The 17,375-nt window shown below is 37.0% G+C and overlaps 1 protein-coding gene across 4 annotated transcripts in view; it reads left to right on the top strand.

The window, feature by feature from the left end:
• The window catches only part of Wdr59 (WD repeat domain 59), a 350,259-nt gene that overhangs the window by 62,480 nt on the left and 270,404 nt on the right, over positions 1 to 17,375 (top strand). For all 4 annotated transcript variants that reach the window (XM_090376889.1, XM_090376890.1, XM_090376891.1 and 1 more), the window contains exons 6-7: positions 5,339 to 5,376; positions 16,679 to 16,767. In XM_090376889.1, coding sequence (XP_090233015.1) covers positions 5,339 to 5,376; positions 16,679 to 16,767 — 127 coding nt within the window. The remainder of the gene's footprint in view (positions 1 to 5,338; positions 5,377 to 16,678; positions 16,768 to 17,375) is intronic.

The following is a 17,375-nucleotide window of genomic DNA, read 5'->3' on the forward strand; positions in this document are numbered from 1 at the left end:
TAATAACCCCTCTCTGCCTTCTGTTACTTATCCATAGCATTAACTTTCTCCTAATGTCACGCTGCTCCAATTTGTATAGCAGTCTAGCCTGTTGAACTGTATCAAAAGTTTTGCTGAAACATAAGTATATGCAGCAATAATAATATTTTTGCATCCAGTTCCTTTGTTACTATGTCACAGTAGCCGGTCAGATTAGTCTGACATCTTTCCTTAATGATTCCATGTTGTATTGCCAGAGGCAGGCCACATTGAGTTTATGAATAACATTTAAATTACATGTTGGCTTTTTTTTGAAACTATGCTGCCTGCAGTCTCTTGTATAAACAAGTAAATGTTATTAATTATTTGTGTGGTGTGTATCTGCTGTTCTCTAATACAATATTAAAATTATTTGAATATGCTATTGTAGTTGTTAGCTCTTCCAGTCACATGGCTCCCTGAGGAGCTGTTGTGGCCACCAACAAATTCCTTCAACTGCATTGATCGTGTGCTATATGAGCAGCATCGCAAAGTGTCATGCCCAGAAGTTCACTGAACCCATCCTTCCACCTAGTTGCAGGTCTTCCTCTGCACCTCTTCCCTTCGGTTTTTCCTTCCATTATATTCTTCAACATAAAGTTTTCTCTTCGTAATATATGACCAAAACACTTGAGTTTTCTTTTGTTGATGCTATGAAAAGAATTTTAGGCCTGTCAATTTTATTCAATACCCACTCATTTGTTCTTCGATCCAAGTACGAAATAAGTTATTAGTTACATTACCTTTAATTTGTGGAAATAATAGCAGCAGTTATACAATGTTGTTGAATGTTACTGATTACTGAGCTTTGATAACAAACGGCCAAAATTGCAAAGCTAAGCAAAAAATATCCATTCCCATTTTGTTTATACTTTTGTTTATAACAATGAATTCTCAATAATGAATTCATTGTTACTGTACATATGTTTTTTCCTTAAACTTCGGTTTCATGAAATTACTGCTTTCTATCCCAGAAGTTTTTTAATATAATTCTTTTGAATGTTTATTTCTTTTGTCATTATTTGCAAGAGAAGATACAACACGCAGCTGTTCTTGTACAGCTAAACGTGCCTATAAGAATAAAATCTATGTATGTTAATTTCAGAAGTACCAATGATGTTTTTAGACTAAACTGAGAATGGGGAACGATTTTCCCATTAATAAAAAAGCAGTTGATTAGGAAAAATTCAAGTTTAGAAATTGTAATACTCAGTCCAAGTTTAACATCAAGTTCAAAAATTTTAGTCCAAATATGAAAAATGTTCCAGATGACAAATAACCTGAACCTAAAAATAAACAAGATGCATGAATAAGTTTTTAATCTTGAGGATACTAGTGGTGTCCTAGCTAACACATACTTGAATTTGGTCCTTGAGGTTGTCACAGACATTCTCTCAGATATGCCAGACAAGCTGTACTTGCTACCTGGGAGTCTAAAACGCTGATGGAACTGATATTCGGGTGACACTCAAGTCAAGTGGACCCAATTTCGGCGAAGTCCGGACGGTCTGTGACAACCAAATCCTCTGCTTGCACCTTCACGATGGTGGGACTGTTAGTAATCCTGGGTATAACCTCCATGCACAAGCACATGGTGGGTGACCACCCAGGTGTGAACCAACGTAAGCAGGGGTCGAGGTGTGGCGCCCACACCACATGGAGGAATGCCGCCCCTCTATGTTACCAGGCAGTACTAGGTGGTAGATGACTCTCATCAACCGGTGAAATACCACCACTTTGCTTATTGGAGGCTTGAAGTGGTGGAACCCATGTTTAGTCTCTAGAGCTAAGTTCCGGTCAACCCTTCCCTATCTCTTCCATCATGCAGTATGATTGATGACTTTTGAGGTTATGATGAACGTTGTGGCGAGATCCAATATTCCTTACATTTCGAGGGTACAGCTCTAAAACGGTTTTCGCAGGCCGGCCGCTAGTTAGTACACCGGACCGAACCTATTGGTAACTCTCTAGGTGGCTTCCGGATCAGCTAGTGTATAATCTTGCTACCTCTACTCTGCCAGATAGTGACTGGAGGAAGTCCGAGTAGTGTGTATGCGGGGAGCATTGTCGAGGCCACGTTATGTCAAGGATCTGGGTATATTCTTCCCACATGTACGCCATATCCAAAAATTTCATTACTTCATACAGCATGTCCCACCCACTTTTTCTTACTATTGAATACACCATGAATTGTCAAACTAATAGAACAAGCTTATCTGCGAAAAGATCTAAACCTCCCAAGGATTTCCTAATTCATTTCACAAATATACGTGGTCTCAATTCTAATCTCAACGATGTCCATTTCCACTTGCAGTCTGCCAAACCCCATGTACTTTTTCTGACAGAATCTCAGTTATCGGCTGATTCAACTACTGTTCATCTCAGATGCCCGAATTATTCGCTGTATGATTCCTTTCGCCTCAAAGGTGGTACTTGTGCATATGTCCGTTCTGATATTCCCTGTCAGAGACTTGGCAATTTGGAATCTCCTCTCTTTGATCTTCTCTGGCTTAAAATCTCTCTACCTCATTGTGTCAAATTCATCTGTTGTCTCTACCGTTCTCCCAACTCCACTAATCACTTGGAGCTCTTTGACTTCCTCTCGTTGCAACTTGACTTTCTCCAGTCCAACTTTCCTAACAGTGAGGTAATTTTCCTTGGTGATTTTAATGTTCACAACTCCAGCTGGCTTCCGTTTTCTAGTCACACCGACCCAGCAGGTCGAGATGCTGAGGCTTTTGCAATTACTAATGACCTAGCACAGATTGTTCATTTACCTACAAGAATACCGGACAATCCTAATCATACAGCCAATACGCTTGATCTTTTTCTCACAAACAACCCTTCTAAGTACACGGTCGAAGTGAGAGGTCCTTTAGGCACTTCAGATCACAACTTGGTGATTGTCTCTTCTCCAATGGAACCTTTATCTCATGGCTATTCCCAACCTCGTGTTGTTTGGCATTACAAGAATGCAAAATGGGATGACCTGCGAGACTTCTTTTCTTCTTTTCCTTGGTCGGATTACTGTTTCAAAACTCCTGATGTCAACGTTTGCTCAGATCGTGTCAGTGAAATTATTCTTGCAGGAATGGAATCCTTTATCCCACACTCCACTTTAAAATCTCGTCCTTTATCTAAACCTTGGTTTTCCAATAAATGTGCTAAGGCTGTTCAAGAGAAGAATGTTGCATATCGTAATTGGCTTGTTTCTAATTCTTCAGTTTCATTTTCTGCCTACACCAAAGCTCGCAACAATTGTAAAGCAGTTATTAATCAGTCCAAACTAGAGTTTGAACAGGCTAAGAGTAGAAAACTTGCTTCTTGCCCTAATGGTAGCCGAGCATTCTGGTCTCTTGCCAAAGCTATTGGCCGCAACTTTTGCCCATCTCTGCTTCCACCTCTGACCAAACCAGATGGTTCTGTTGTCACTTCAGCCAAGGATAAAGCTGACCTGCTAGCATCCCATTTTTCTTCCAGCTCATGTATTAATGAACTTGGTAAAACACCTCCCACCATTCCCAACACGGTCCATTCAATGCCTCCTGTGGTCTTCTGTCAAAAGGATATCAGAAGGATTTTGATGAATCTTGATGCTAAGAAAGCTCCAGGTCCTGATGGTATTTCTCCACTTGTTCTCAAAATCTGTGCTCCTGAACTTACTCCTATTCTTTGCCGCCTTTTTTCATTTTCTTATTCCAAAGGTGTTTTTCCTTCTGCTTGGAAATTTGCTCATATCCAGCCAGTTCCTAAAAAGGGTGACAAATCCCTCCCATCCAATTATCGTCCCATTGCAATTACTTCTACTCTTTCTAAAGTACTGGAGAAATCAATTAACCGCCAACTCTTAAACTACCTAGAAACCTTCCGTCTGATCAACGATCGCCAGTATGGATTCCGTCGGTGTCGATCCACTGGTGATATTCTGGCTTATGTTACCCATTTATGGACTACTTCAATGGAAAGGTTCGGTGAAACACAAGCAGTTGCTCTTGACATCTCAAAGGCTTTCGATCGTGTTTGGCATAAAGGTCTTCTAAACAAGCTTCCATCTTATGGTTTGCCAACTGTTTTTAGTAATTGGTTATCCAGTTTTCTCTCTGATCGCTCACTGAGGGTGATGGTAGATGGCTCTCTGTCTTCTAACTTCTCCACTAATGCCGGTGTCCCCCAAGGTTCAGTTCTTTCCCCCACTCTTTTCCTCTTGTATATCAATGACCTTCTTCCATTGACTGGAAATCCTATCCATAGTTTTGCCGATGATAGCACATTGCATTCAACTTTCCATTTTGAGAAACCTTGCCCTGCTCAATCAGCTTCAATTTCTCGAAAATCTGCTACCAATTCCTTAAATGCCGATCTTCAGGTAATTCTCCAGTGGGGCAAAGACAACTTAGTTGATTTCAACCCTTCTAAAACTCAGTCTTGTCTTATATCTCGCAAAAAGGATTCTTCTGCTCCTATGCTTATCTTTAGTGACACTCCAATTTCTAGGCAAAAGGATATATCTCTTTTGGGGATTACCTTGACTTCTAATCTCTCTTGGCACAAGCACATTACAAATATTGCTTCCTCTGCATCTAAAAAACTTGGTTTTCTCTTTCGCTCTCGGCGTTACTTTTCTTCCAAACAGCTGCTCACTCTGTATAAATCGCAAATCCGCCCTGCCATGGAATATTGTTCCCACATTTGGGGTGGTGCCCCCAAAACCTCTCTCAGGCTTCTTGATTCCATTCAGAAGAGGGCAGTTAGGTTAATTAATGATTCATCTCTAACAGAGTCTCTACACTCGCTTTCTCATAGACGTACTGTTTCTGCTGCATGCCTCTTCTACAGTTATTTCCATGGGCACTGTTCTTCTGAATTGGCTTCTATAATTCCCGCTCTCTGTTTCAAAACAGTCCGAACACGTGCCGCCACCAGCCAACATCCATTTACTGTCCAACTTCAAACCCACAGAACCAACTTTTCATCTTCCTCATTTATTCATTCAACTGCCGTTTTCTGGAACAACCTTCCTTCATACGTATTTCCTGAAAATTACAATCTACAGAAGTTCAAGTCCAATGTCAACAAATATCTTCTTTCGTCTTCTCAACCTCCAACCCAAGCACGGTACTAAGTACTATAGGTTCTAATACCTCTCGTGTTTGGGGTTCACATAAAAAAAAAAAAAAAAAAAAAAATTTGAATATTTTTTTGCAATCACTGAAAAGAGACCAGTGCATTTTAATTGAAATACCCTGTATATATATTTTTTTAATCTTTTTTTTTATTCTGTACTTTGCTTTTATATATTATTTTTATTTCATTATGCTAGAGAGCCTCGAAAGCCAACTATATCGTTATCTGCTGTTGGTAAGTTAAAATCCTTAATGATTTTACTTCAACATTCCATAAATATTTTATGTTCATGTGTATATTAATATGTATTTATTTAAATATGAATCAGAATATTTTTAGTGACAGTCATGCATGTATAAGTTTTTAATCTTGAGGATACTAGTGGTGTCCTAGCTAACATATACTTGAAGTTAAATACTTTTTCGGTGATTGTTAAATGCAATCACCGAAAAAGAGACTGGAAAAGATTTTCTCTTAAAAGTGGACAGAGCACTAGGAACTTAAGGAATCTATCAAGTTAATATTAAAGGAAGGAGCAAGTTCATCAAACCCAAAACAACAATATGAGCATCCTGTTAAAAAAACTGGTTCTAAAGATTGATTTTGGAAAATTTTATTTCAACTTAAATAAGGGTTTTAATTCATACCCACACAAACGATATTAACATCTTAGGCACTGATGGGTTATATTGTATGTTCATGGACCAATCTGTATGTTATATGGGATGAAATCCTGGAATAACCTTGTGGGAAAAACAACCCCTTCCACCTAAGATTGGCTGATTGCAACCCTACTTGAGGAGACCATTGAGGATTCCTCCAGTCTCTGATAGGATTTTAACCCAGACCTCTGTAAATTGAGTGTCAAGTGCTGAAGTTGCTATACTGTTGTGAAAGACAATGTCTTTTGTATCAATTGGAGCAATGTAGTATTATGGGTAAGTTACTACAGTGGATAAAAGAATTGTGCAATTGTGAAAAGCTGACTGTGGTTATAAATGGCTATTGCTCATCATGAATCAGTATCACATATAGATCCCCACAAAATTTATTGTTTGGTTTCTTATTGTTCTTAATATTCTTTAACTCGGTGCCAGTTGTGCAGGACCTGACAGTTGCCCTTTGAAAATATGGTGCATATTAATCATTAATTAAAGATTAAAAATCTGAATTTTTTTCTACCTTCCTAAATTTTGTTTGAGATGTTTGAAAATAAAAAAATGTTTACTCAGAATTCAAAATGAAAAGAACCTGAGAAGGTCTTCAAAACAGCTGTAACTTTTTGTGCCCTGTAGTTTCATGATACCTTGTGGATTCCACTTCAGCGTTTTGATTGCACATTGAATAATTGCCATTCTAGTTCAAGGTTACCCACCAGTAATGTTCTCTAACTTTGTGAAGAAAACGTTCTATTAGTTAACCTGCTAGTGTTCTCATTGAGGGTCTTGTAAACAACACATGGCTGGCATGTAGTTTGAAATTGGCACATCAGCTGACATATGCAGAGGCATCTGCTATGGAGAATAGTAGTTCCTTTTTGTTTTATGTTTATTTGTTAAAAAAATGTGTTTTTTCTCAATTATTATTGATTTGAAACGGTTTCTTGCTTCATTTGTTATTTATCTTATTTATTATCTGTAATCAAGTCACAAAGGAGGTTAGGCAAACGAATGCAGATTACGAGAAATATTTGGCAAAGGATACTAAGAAAAACAGCAATGACTTCTTTACTTATCACTATATATTTTATAGTAACAACCGACTAACAGGTTTAAGTGAAACCAGTTGGTCGGTCTGAGAGCAAAGTGGAGGAGAAATTGTTGAAATGAAACATAAGAAAGGCACCTGGGGTGGATGGGATCTATCCAGTTATATTAAAGGAGGTGGCAAAGAAAGTAAGCAAACCTTTAGCCATAATTATGAGAGAATTCCTGGACTCAGGGGAAGTGCCTACGGACTGGAGATGTGCAAATGTATCCTCAATTCACAAAGGGGGATACAAGTAATTACAGATCTGTTAGTTTATCTTCTGTTCCTGGGAAAATAATAGAGACTGGTTAAAGAAGCATTGCAGGATCATCTAGACAAGACTGCAGTAATAATTCAGACACAGCATGGATTTGTTAAGGGAAAGTCTTGTCTGACAAATTTGATTGGAATTATGATGTGGTTACAAAGGAACTGGATGCAAAAAATAATTTTAATATCATATACTTGGATTTCAGGAAAGCTTTTATACTGTTGTGCATGGAAGACTACTGTACAAATTGGAGCAGTATGGTATTAAGGGTAAGTTGCTACAAATGGTTAAAAGGATGATTGAGTGGGAGAAGACAGAGTGGTAATCAATGAATGCTGCTCTTCGTGGACTAATGTTATTAGTGGAGTCCCCCAGGGTTTGGTGTTGAGCTAACTGTTGTTTTGAGTATTTATCAGTGATATTGATGAAGGTATCAGGCTTAATGTCCAAGTTTGCAGATGATACAGAGGTTTGCAGGGTTGTTGATAACAGTAATGGCAGTGTGCTACTGCAACAGGATCTAGAAAAGTTGGACAGATGGGCTGAGAAGTGGCAACTGAAGTTTAACATTGACAAATGCAAAGTACTGCATGTGGGTAGCCCAAGAGAAACGTACCAACTGTGTGGTACTACACTTAAGGTGATAGAAAATGAAAAAGACCTGGGAGTAATTGTGCAGGCAGATGTGAAGTTTTCTGAGCAGTGCAGACAGCCTGCCAGAGCAGGTCATGGGGTATTGTCAATGATATATAGGAATTTTGCTACCAGAGACAAGAAGGTGATTATCTCTTTGTATAAGGCAATGGACAGGCCACACCTTGAGTACTGTATACAAGTCTGGAGGCCTCATTTTAGGAAGGATGTGGAGTTTGCTTGAGCAAGTACAGAGAAGGGCAACAAGATTGGTGAGGGAAACAAAGGGGTACTCTTACCAAGCAAGACTTAAGTGCTGCAAATTGCAGTGTCTAGAGACTAGGCACCTGAGAGGTGATCTGATTAAGGTGTATAAGGCCTTGAATTGGTTGAGCAGGCTCAATTCTGATGAGATTCTTCCTCTTACTCAGATTACTATCCTGAGGGGACATAAATTCAAATTGTTGAAAGTCAGTTGTTGAATAGATATGGGGAAATTTGCTTTTACCAAGCAGGTAGTTGATTGCTGGAACAAACTTCCATCTGTCGTTATGGAGGTTGATAGCTTAAAAAAAATTCAAGGAGGAACAGGACAAACTTTTAGAGGGAATAGATGTGTGAAATGTTTTTTTTTTTTTTTTTTTTTTTTGACTGATTCCCTATAAGCTTGCTTTCTTGCATCATATGCCCGCCTAGTACTACTATTGTTATTTTTTATTTCTTTGTTTATTTCAAAAAACTTGTTGAAAATTTTAAAAACTTGTTTAAATTTCACTCTCAACAGTTCTCTGAATTGGAAAATGGAATTGACTGTTAATTTCATGTTTATATTTTGACTAACTTTCCTTTTTCATTTTCAGCAGTATTAATATATATATATATTTTTGTTTTTTCTTAAAATAATTTGTAAACAGAACATTTTTTAAATATTTAAATTTTTTATATTTAAAAATTAAATACAATAATTAATGTGATCCATTAAGAATAGAAATATTGTTGCACTGAAAACAAAATAAAAAAAAAAAACTTTCCAGAAACAAAAAACAAATTTAGGCACCTATCAGGTTTAGTGAGACTGTGTTTTTAACACAGAGGGGCCCAACTGCTGCTGCATCAGTAATGTTGACAAATGCACGTATGCTTTAGTGAACCCTACATACTGCTGGTCATGCTGGGAAAAAGTTTGCAGTTGATTTTCAAGTATTAGCATCTTCTAATAAATGTTTTTTTTTCCCACATAACATGGTGTTTTAATGTGTTTCTTTTATCCTGTAATCTTGTATGGTATTAAAAATTTAATGTTTGTGTTATTGATGATATGAAGGTGATTAGTATAATATTAATAGTGAAGATTGTTATCAATGTTACACTATCTCCACACTACCTATATTTTATTTCAACAAGATTTGGATAGATTATTCAGACTGAAAAATATCAGTCAAGATAGCCAGATGGCAAGTAAAGAGTTACAAATACCATTGGTTCAAATCCATGTGATACAACAAAATATGGTAATGTTCTTATAATCTTTATTGTGCAGACTTCTCTGACCCTTATGTAACTGTCCTGGAATATAAACAGAAAATATATTTTATTTTTTTAATTTCATTAACATTGGGAATTGAAATATTCTGTTATGTAGTAAAAGAGATGACATATAAAGATTGGGAGAGTTGTTAATGATCAGTACTAAGCAGCGCTCCTTCAGGACGACTTGAACAAGTTTCAAGTATTGTCAGAAAAGTGGCAGCTATGTTTTATGCAGCAAAATGCAAGGTCACTTGGGGAATAGTGACCCTAAAATAACTTGCACACTTGGTGGGGTTGATATTTAAAAACAGTAGAGGAAGATAGGGATCTTGGAATTGTGATACTGGCAGATATGAAGCTTTCTGAGCAGTGTAAACAGGCAGTCGGGAAAGCTTTCATGGTGTCCTACTGATTATTTATCAAACAATATCTTTTAGAGATAGGGATGTCGTAATCCCACTGTATAAGGCAGTTGTTAGACCACAATTGGGATACTGTCCAAGTATGAAGACCTCATCTGGAAAAAAAAGAAAAAAAAGACATTGAGCTTCTTGAAAGGATCCAAAGATGGGCAACCTGCATGGCAAGATCAGAAAAAGAGAGAAATCATATGAGGAGACTTCAATCATGTAAATTATAGAGCTTGGCAACCAGGCACCTTAGAGGGGACCTGATTAAGGTTTATAAGGCTCTGAGAGGGGTTAGTAAAATGAATTAAGGCAGAATTTTATTTTCACTGTTATAAAGAATTCCAGAACTACAAACCATAACTTCAAATTACAGGGAACCAGGTTTAGACTGGATTGTAGGAAGTTTTCTTCTAGCCAGTGAATTGTTGATTACTGGAGCAAGTTGTCTCAGCAGGTAGTTGAAACTGACACTGAAGAAATTCAACAGCCAACTGGATAGTTGCCTATGTAAGGAGGGTAGTGCATAATTTGGTTTGAATTTTCTTATTTACTTTTTTTTTTTTTCAGTACAGCAAAAGCATGTGGCTTCATTGCACTATGTGGCTAATTCTAAAAACTGTTATTTGTGCTAATGGTGGGGAAAGTTATGAAAAAATAGTTGAGAATTATTTTATTCAAATTTTTGATGTAAAATACCTAAGCCATTTTATAAAAAACTATTTAATATATATATAGTATGTATCAAATTATAAGTTCACTTTGAAAAGTAAAAATGAAAATATTGATAAACAAACTGGAAACTGTGCATAAATAGTAAATAACAAACTGTTATATTGTAGATTTGGTCCTTGTGGCTAGCACAGTAATTATAGTTGCTATTATTCCACACCTTATAAAAAGGCCTGCATTCGATTTTTTGAGCGTGAGGAATTTTCCCCTTTTCCTTTTTTCATATGTCTTGATGGCATTACAAATTTAATATCAGTGTTTGCTAATGATATGAAGGTGAGTAGTGTTTCATTGTTAATAATGAAGATCGTTACCAACAATAATCAGATTATGATATTTCAACAAGACCTGGTTAGGTTACTTAGGCTGTGTGAAAAATTTTAATCAAGGTAGCCAAATGGCAAGTGCAGAATTACACATACCACATGTTTGAATTCGTATATACCACTGATTCCTCAGTGTAGCCTTAGTTACTTTGACAGAAATTCGAAACAACATACCATAGTTCCATAAGCAAACAAAAATGTCTTTTACACAGAATACTCTCTTCTTGAAATCAGTGTCTTCAAATGAAGTTAAAATATTTTATGTTGATTATGCTACTGTAGTGTGTTTCTTCTCAGTAGTGTCTATTACCTCCAGAAGTTAGCATTAGCATTAGTAGAGGCATTTGATGCAAGAAAGCAAGCTTATGCAGCATCAGCCAAAAAAAAAAAAAAAAAAAAAAAAAACCCACTTCCACTTCACCCCTCTGTTCGTTCAAAATACCTGTCCAGCTGAGCCTTAAACTTATTTAGGCTATCAACCTCCACCACAAGGGATGGAAGTCTGTTCCACCAACCAACCACCTGCTGGCTAAAGGCAAATTTCCGCACGTCTATCCTACATCTGTCTTTCCTCAATTTGAATTTATGCCCTCTCAGGTGATTTTTCTGAGCTAGAGGAAGAATCCCATCAGCATTGAGCATGCTTAAACCATTCAAGGCTTTATACACCTCTATCAGATCACCGCGCTGGTGCCTAGTCTCCAGACACTGTAATTTGCAAAACTTAAGCCTTTCTTCGTAAGAGCACCCCTTTGTTCCATTCACTAATCTTGTTGCCCTTCTCTGTACTCGTTCCAGCAGCTCTACATCCTTCTTGAAATGAGGCCTCCAGACCTGTATACAGTACTCTAGGTGTGGCCTGACCATTGCCTTATACAATGGAATAATCACCTCCTTATCCCTGCTGGAAAAATTCCTGTATATCATTGACAATACTCCATGAGCTACTCTTGCAGCCCGTCTGCACTGCTCAGAGAACTTCATATCTGCCTGCACAACCACCCCCAAGTCCCTTTCATTCTCTACCACTGTCAATGTAGTACCACAGAGTTGATACGTTGCTCTGGGATTGCTGTTTCCCATGTGTAGTATTTTACATTTGTCAATGTTAAACTTCATTTGCCACCTCTCAGCCCATCTGCTCAACCTTTCCAGATCCTGTTGCAGCAGCATAGTGTCAGTAGTGTCCTTGACAACCCTGCCAACCTTTGTATCGTCTGCAAACTTGGACATTAAGCTTGATATACCATCATCAATATCATTTATAAATACAGAAAACAATAATGGACCCAACACTGAGCCCTGAGGGATTCCACTAATAACATTAGTCCACGATGAGCAGTGTCCATTGATTACCACTCTCTGTCTTCTCCCCCTCAACCACCCCTTTATCCATAGCAGCAATTTGCCTCCAATGTCACACTGCTCCAATTTGTGTAGCAGTCTTCCATGTGCAACAGTATCAAAAGCCTTTCTAAGATCCAAGTATATAATATCAAAGTTATTCCCTGCATCCAGTTCTTTTGTGACTGCATCATAGTATCCAATCAAGTTGGTCAGGCAAGACTTCCCCTTAACAAAACCATGCTGTGTCTGAGCTATAACTGAAGTCTTGTCTAAATGATCCTGCAGTGCTTCTTTAACCAGTGCCTCCATTAATTTTCCTGGAACAGAAGTTAAGCTCACAGGTCTATAATTACTTGTGTCAGCCTTTGATCCTCCTTTGTGAATTGGAGTCACATTTGCACATTTCCAGTCTATGGGTACCTCCCCTGAGTCCAAGGAAGCTCTCATAATTATGGCTAAGGGTTTGCTTACTTCCTTTGCTGCCTCCTTTAATATAACTGGATAGATCCCATCCACCCCGGGTGCCTTTCTTGTGTTTATCTTCAACAGTTTCTCCTCCACTTTACTCCCAGTTATTTCAAGATTCTGTAGCTTACTGCTAGAGTTGAATACACCTCTGGCATTCCCCTTGCTGAATAACTCCTCATGTGTGAATGTCGATGCAAAATATTCATTTAGTTTGTTAGCTACCTGAGCAGGATCATCAACAGTTGACCCATCAATATCAAGTGGACCAATCTGATTCATCCCCTTCCTTCTAGAGTTTACATAAGTAAAGAACTCTTTGCTGTTTTTCTTTGCATCCCTTGCCAAGGATTTCTCGTAATCTGCCTTCGCCTGCCTAACCTCCTTTGTAACTTGGTTGCATATCAACTTGTATCTATCATAGGCTTCTGTGTCATGTGTTAATTTGTAAGTATCCCATGCATTTTTCTTCTCTGCCATATGCCTCATTAGTTCATCTGACATCCATTTTGGCCTAAACCTTGAACAATATTTCTTAGTTGGTATGTAAAGCCTAGTAGCTTCCAAGATAAGTTCTTTGAATGCTTCCCATTTTGAATTTGCTGTTGGTAACATCATCAGTTGGTCCCACTGTATAGAATTTAAATACTGTCTCAGTCCATCGTAGTCGCCTTTACGGAAGCAATAACTCTTCCGTTTACCCCTAATGGTAGTTACCTCTTTGAGTAAATCCCACTTCAGCACACTGTGATCACTGCCACCTAGTGGTTCATTTATCTGCAGATTCTTAATGCATGAAGAATCACTGCTGATAATCAAATCAAGAGTATTACTCCCTCTAGTTGCCTCCCGAACAAGCTGATGTAGAAAACAATCATCCAATAAATCCACAAAAGCCCTGCTAGCGTGTGAGTAACCAGCCCCCAAATTCCAGTCAATATCTGGGAAATTAAAATCTCCCATTATAAGACTCTCTGATTTACTGGCCCACTCTATTTCCCTGTACAGTTCCTTATTATACTCATCGGAGTCATTAGGCCTATAGCACACTCCTACTCTCAATTTTGATCTCCCAATGCTTATGTCACACCAAACTGACTCAACACTGCACTGTCCAGCGATGTCGACTGGCTTCACTTCCTTGGTTTTTATGTGTTTCTTAACTAATAGCATAACCCCTCCCCCCTTCCTATCCTGTCTATCCTTTCTGTAGACGTTGTACTCCCCAAATTGCAGTTCTGCATCCCTTATATCTGTGTGACACCACGTCTCTGATATCCCAACAATATCTGCCTTTGATGTTTTGAGTAATACCTCAAATTCATCAAATTTATTTACTAAACTGCTAGCATTGGTGTACACACAAGTATACCTGCACCTGTTTCTATTCTTAGCTACCCTAACACAACCCATGTGTTTACTTGTACCGCAATGGCTCCCAGCAGTCTCTGAAATACCATGCATCTTGTTTTTCAGGCTTCTGCTCATTCTAATAGAAGCAGTGCAAGAATCTCTTTCACCTCTGCCAGTGGCTACTGTCAATCTATTGGTCTTTGTCTCCCCCCAAGCTAGCAGTTTTCCGACCCACCTTACACTGCCTCGATAACATCAGCAAATATTCTTGCACCCTTTCTATTTAAGTGTATCCCATCCCTGTAGAAGCAATCTCTCCTGTTAACAAGTACAGTCCAGGCTGAAAAAAATTCTACCCCTTGAGCCTTGCACAATCTTTCCAGGGCCGAATTGATCGACAAGGCTCTCATCATATACTCCCTCCTATCGTGTCTGGGCAGAATTGCAGACACTTTCAAATTCAACCCTAATTCTCGGCTTTAAGTTGGTCTAACAAAATTTTATCCTTTCAAATTAACCATTGATTTGCTCTCCTCATTTACTTGTGCGTGCATGTTCATTTTGTAAAACTTGCTGTGATCAAAAAATCAACTTGGATTTCATAGCATAATTTCTCAGTTTTTCAGCTTTCTTATGAAAGCTGAAATTTAAGAAATTTTTTGGAATTCCGGAAGGTGATGAAATTAGATAAAGTGATACATAAATAATGTAGAGGATATTATTAAATAAAAAGAAATAATATTGAGTTAGAACAGCAGTTTCCAACCTTTTTTCAAATATTAAATTGAACCCCTTTCAATATAATATTTTTATCATGAACTACTAAGTCTGTATTCTCTGAAATTGTATAATAGTTCTGAATTTCTATTATAAAATATTTCCAGTACTATGTTTTTATAAGCGATATTGCATAATAATATAAAATTATTATTAAGTGCCTTTACACAACAACGGCCTTTGAGAATGAAAAAAATTTAGAATGGAAAACTTATTTAACATGGCGTACTGAAGATGTGGTTTCTTTCGTTGGCAATTCTTTACTTTAAATTTAATTTCATTTTACTCTATTCTATTTTTGTTTATTATTAGTTATAATTTTTTATAACCCCTTTACCACAGCCAAACGGTGCAATACATAAGTACTATACTGTTTGATCCAGAAAGTTTAATAAATGATAAACTTTCTGGATCGAACAATACAGTAATTATTTATTGTCATGAAATCCCTTACTACAGGCCCATTTATCTACATAGGTGCAATACATATCGTCATGTTCACACTCAATCTCTCCCCACCAACATCCTGTCACGCATGCTCACTATGTAAGGGTTCGTGACCCAAACCACAACTAAATATAAATTTTGAACTGAACTGTATAAATGAATATTAAACTATTTTGTAGTTTACAAAAATATACCTATGTAAATCTAAGCAGATTCCATTACAAAATTTTTATTGTGAACTCCCTGGCACACTTTCACAAACCACCGGTTGGGAATCACTGAGTTAGACACTCTGCTTGGGCCTATCTGCTATCAGTAAACTCAGTCCTTTCAGGAGTGAGTTATCTTGATAGTGTGTAGTGAGAGGAGCAATTTTAATCTATCCCCATGCTAAGAAGTTGCTTTACAAGATTCACTTTAGAGGAAAAGTATTGTACCACACCTGCCATGCCAGATATCAGGAAATATATTATTGTTAATAATGAAGATTATTAACAGCAGTAACCAGGTTATGATTAACAACTTTTGCACTTCTAATCAGATCTTGTTCAACATTGTGTTTTTAATAAATGATGTAGTGAGGTATCATCTTATTGGAAGTTGATGTTATTACTCATTACCCACTTACAACATATTTTGTGCTGTTCTGACATATCCATAGTATATCCCCCTGGGTCAGTGGTTTGTTCAGAAAGGTATAACAGATGTGGTGCCACATGGCAGACATTCATGATATTATCTGTACTCGATAATTGTATTGTTTTGTATTCATTCTGCAGCTAACATGAAACGTTGCTTTGTTTGTAAAAATTTCGCAAACCACTGGTTGGGAACCACTGAGTTAGAAGATTGCCAACAACAAAGAAAAAAAGATAACCTCTGTTAATTTGTATTAATTCAATTAACAAAAATCACAGAAGACAAAATTCTTCATATAGATGTGTATAGAGTAGGGATACGTGTTCAGTTGTGTATGGGCAATCCACTGACACATTGCAGATTGGCATATTCCTTTTATAAGATCATCTTTGGAAAGTTTTTTTTTGGACTTTTTCTCTTTTCTCATAAATTCTTTCCATGACATAAGCAAGCATGCTATTTGCCTGACCTCCTCCCTTTTGGTGAAATGGTTATTTATTTATTTTTTCATTTGCCTAAACTAATGCTTAATAATATGCAAGATTTTAATTTTTTTTTTTTTTAAACTTTTTTGCTTCATTCAGCTGATCAAACTCATGTTGTAGTACAGTACTTGCTGAGTTTCGCACATAATATCATATGCTTCTTATTTTTTTATATTGAGTTCACTATCTCCCACAATGGTACCATATAAGAGAAATATAAATTAATGTACTAACATTTTTGCTGCTTTTGAGAAATATATTTTTTTCCCTTTCAAGTTAATAATTTTTATAAATGTATATTCTATCGGTAAAATTTATTCAGTGAGTCATTTATTTACATTTATGTTGTATATTGATTTCCTTTCCCATTTTTAGCTGGAGCTACTCAGGTGAAATGGAATAAAATGATCCCCAATTTATTAGCAACTTGTCATGAGGGAGATATTAGGCTTTGGGACCCAAGAGTAAGTTCTTTATTTGGGTTTGGTTGCTTAATACAATATGGAGATTAATAATGTATGCATGGTAAAGCTGTAAAAATATCAAACATGCTTAGGCATTTTTAAAAATTGTAATATAATCACATTGTTTGTAAAAACTTAATATTTTAATCACTATCCTTACAAATAATTGTATTCATTTAGGATTTGGTATGATCATTTGTGACCATTGCATATAGAATTTATTTTTATTTTAGCTTGGTCATTTGCATAATATATACACTGTTGTCCATAACGTAAGAAACAGTTACAAAATGGAGCATATTCACAGCGGCCATTGAGATAATAATAATATGCAACATCACAAGTACAAATCATGACTGATACATATGTATGCCAGTTGATGACATGCATCATATGTTATCACTTACTGCTCAGTATGGGTTAGGAGATATTATGAAAATCTTTGGAGGGTAGCATGAGTGAATGTAGTTTAATCTCAGAGATATTGAAATGATATCCTGGACCCTCTGAGAAACCTTAAACAGATAACATAGGGGATGATTTCATCATAAGGTAAGCTAAGGTAATCTCACAAGAGTAAAGATTATTCCAAGCATGCTCTCTGTGGG

Source organism: Mastigoproctus giganteus, chromosome 7 (genome assembly GCF_048544385.1).
Source record: "Mastigoproctus giganteus isolate SK-2022 chromosome 7, ASM4854438v1, whole genome shotgun sequence".
NCBI lineage: Eukaryota > Metazoa > Arthropoda > Arachnida > Uropygi > Thelyphonidae > Mastigoproctus > Mastigoproctus giganteus.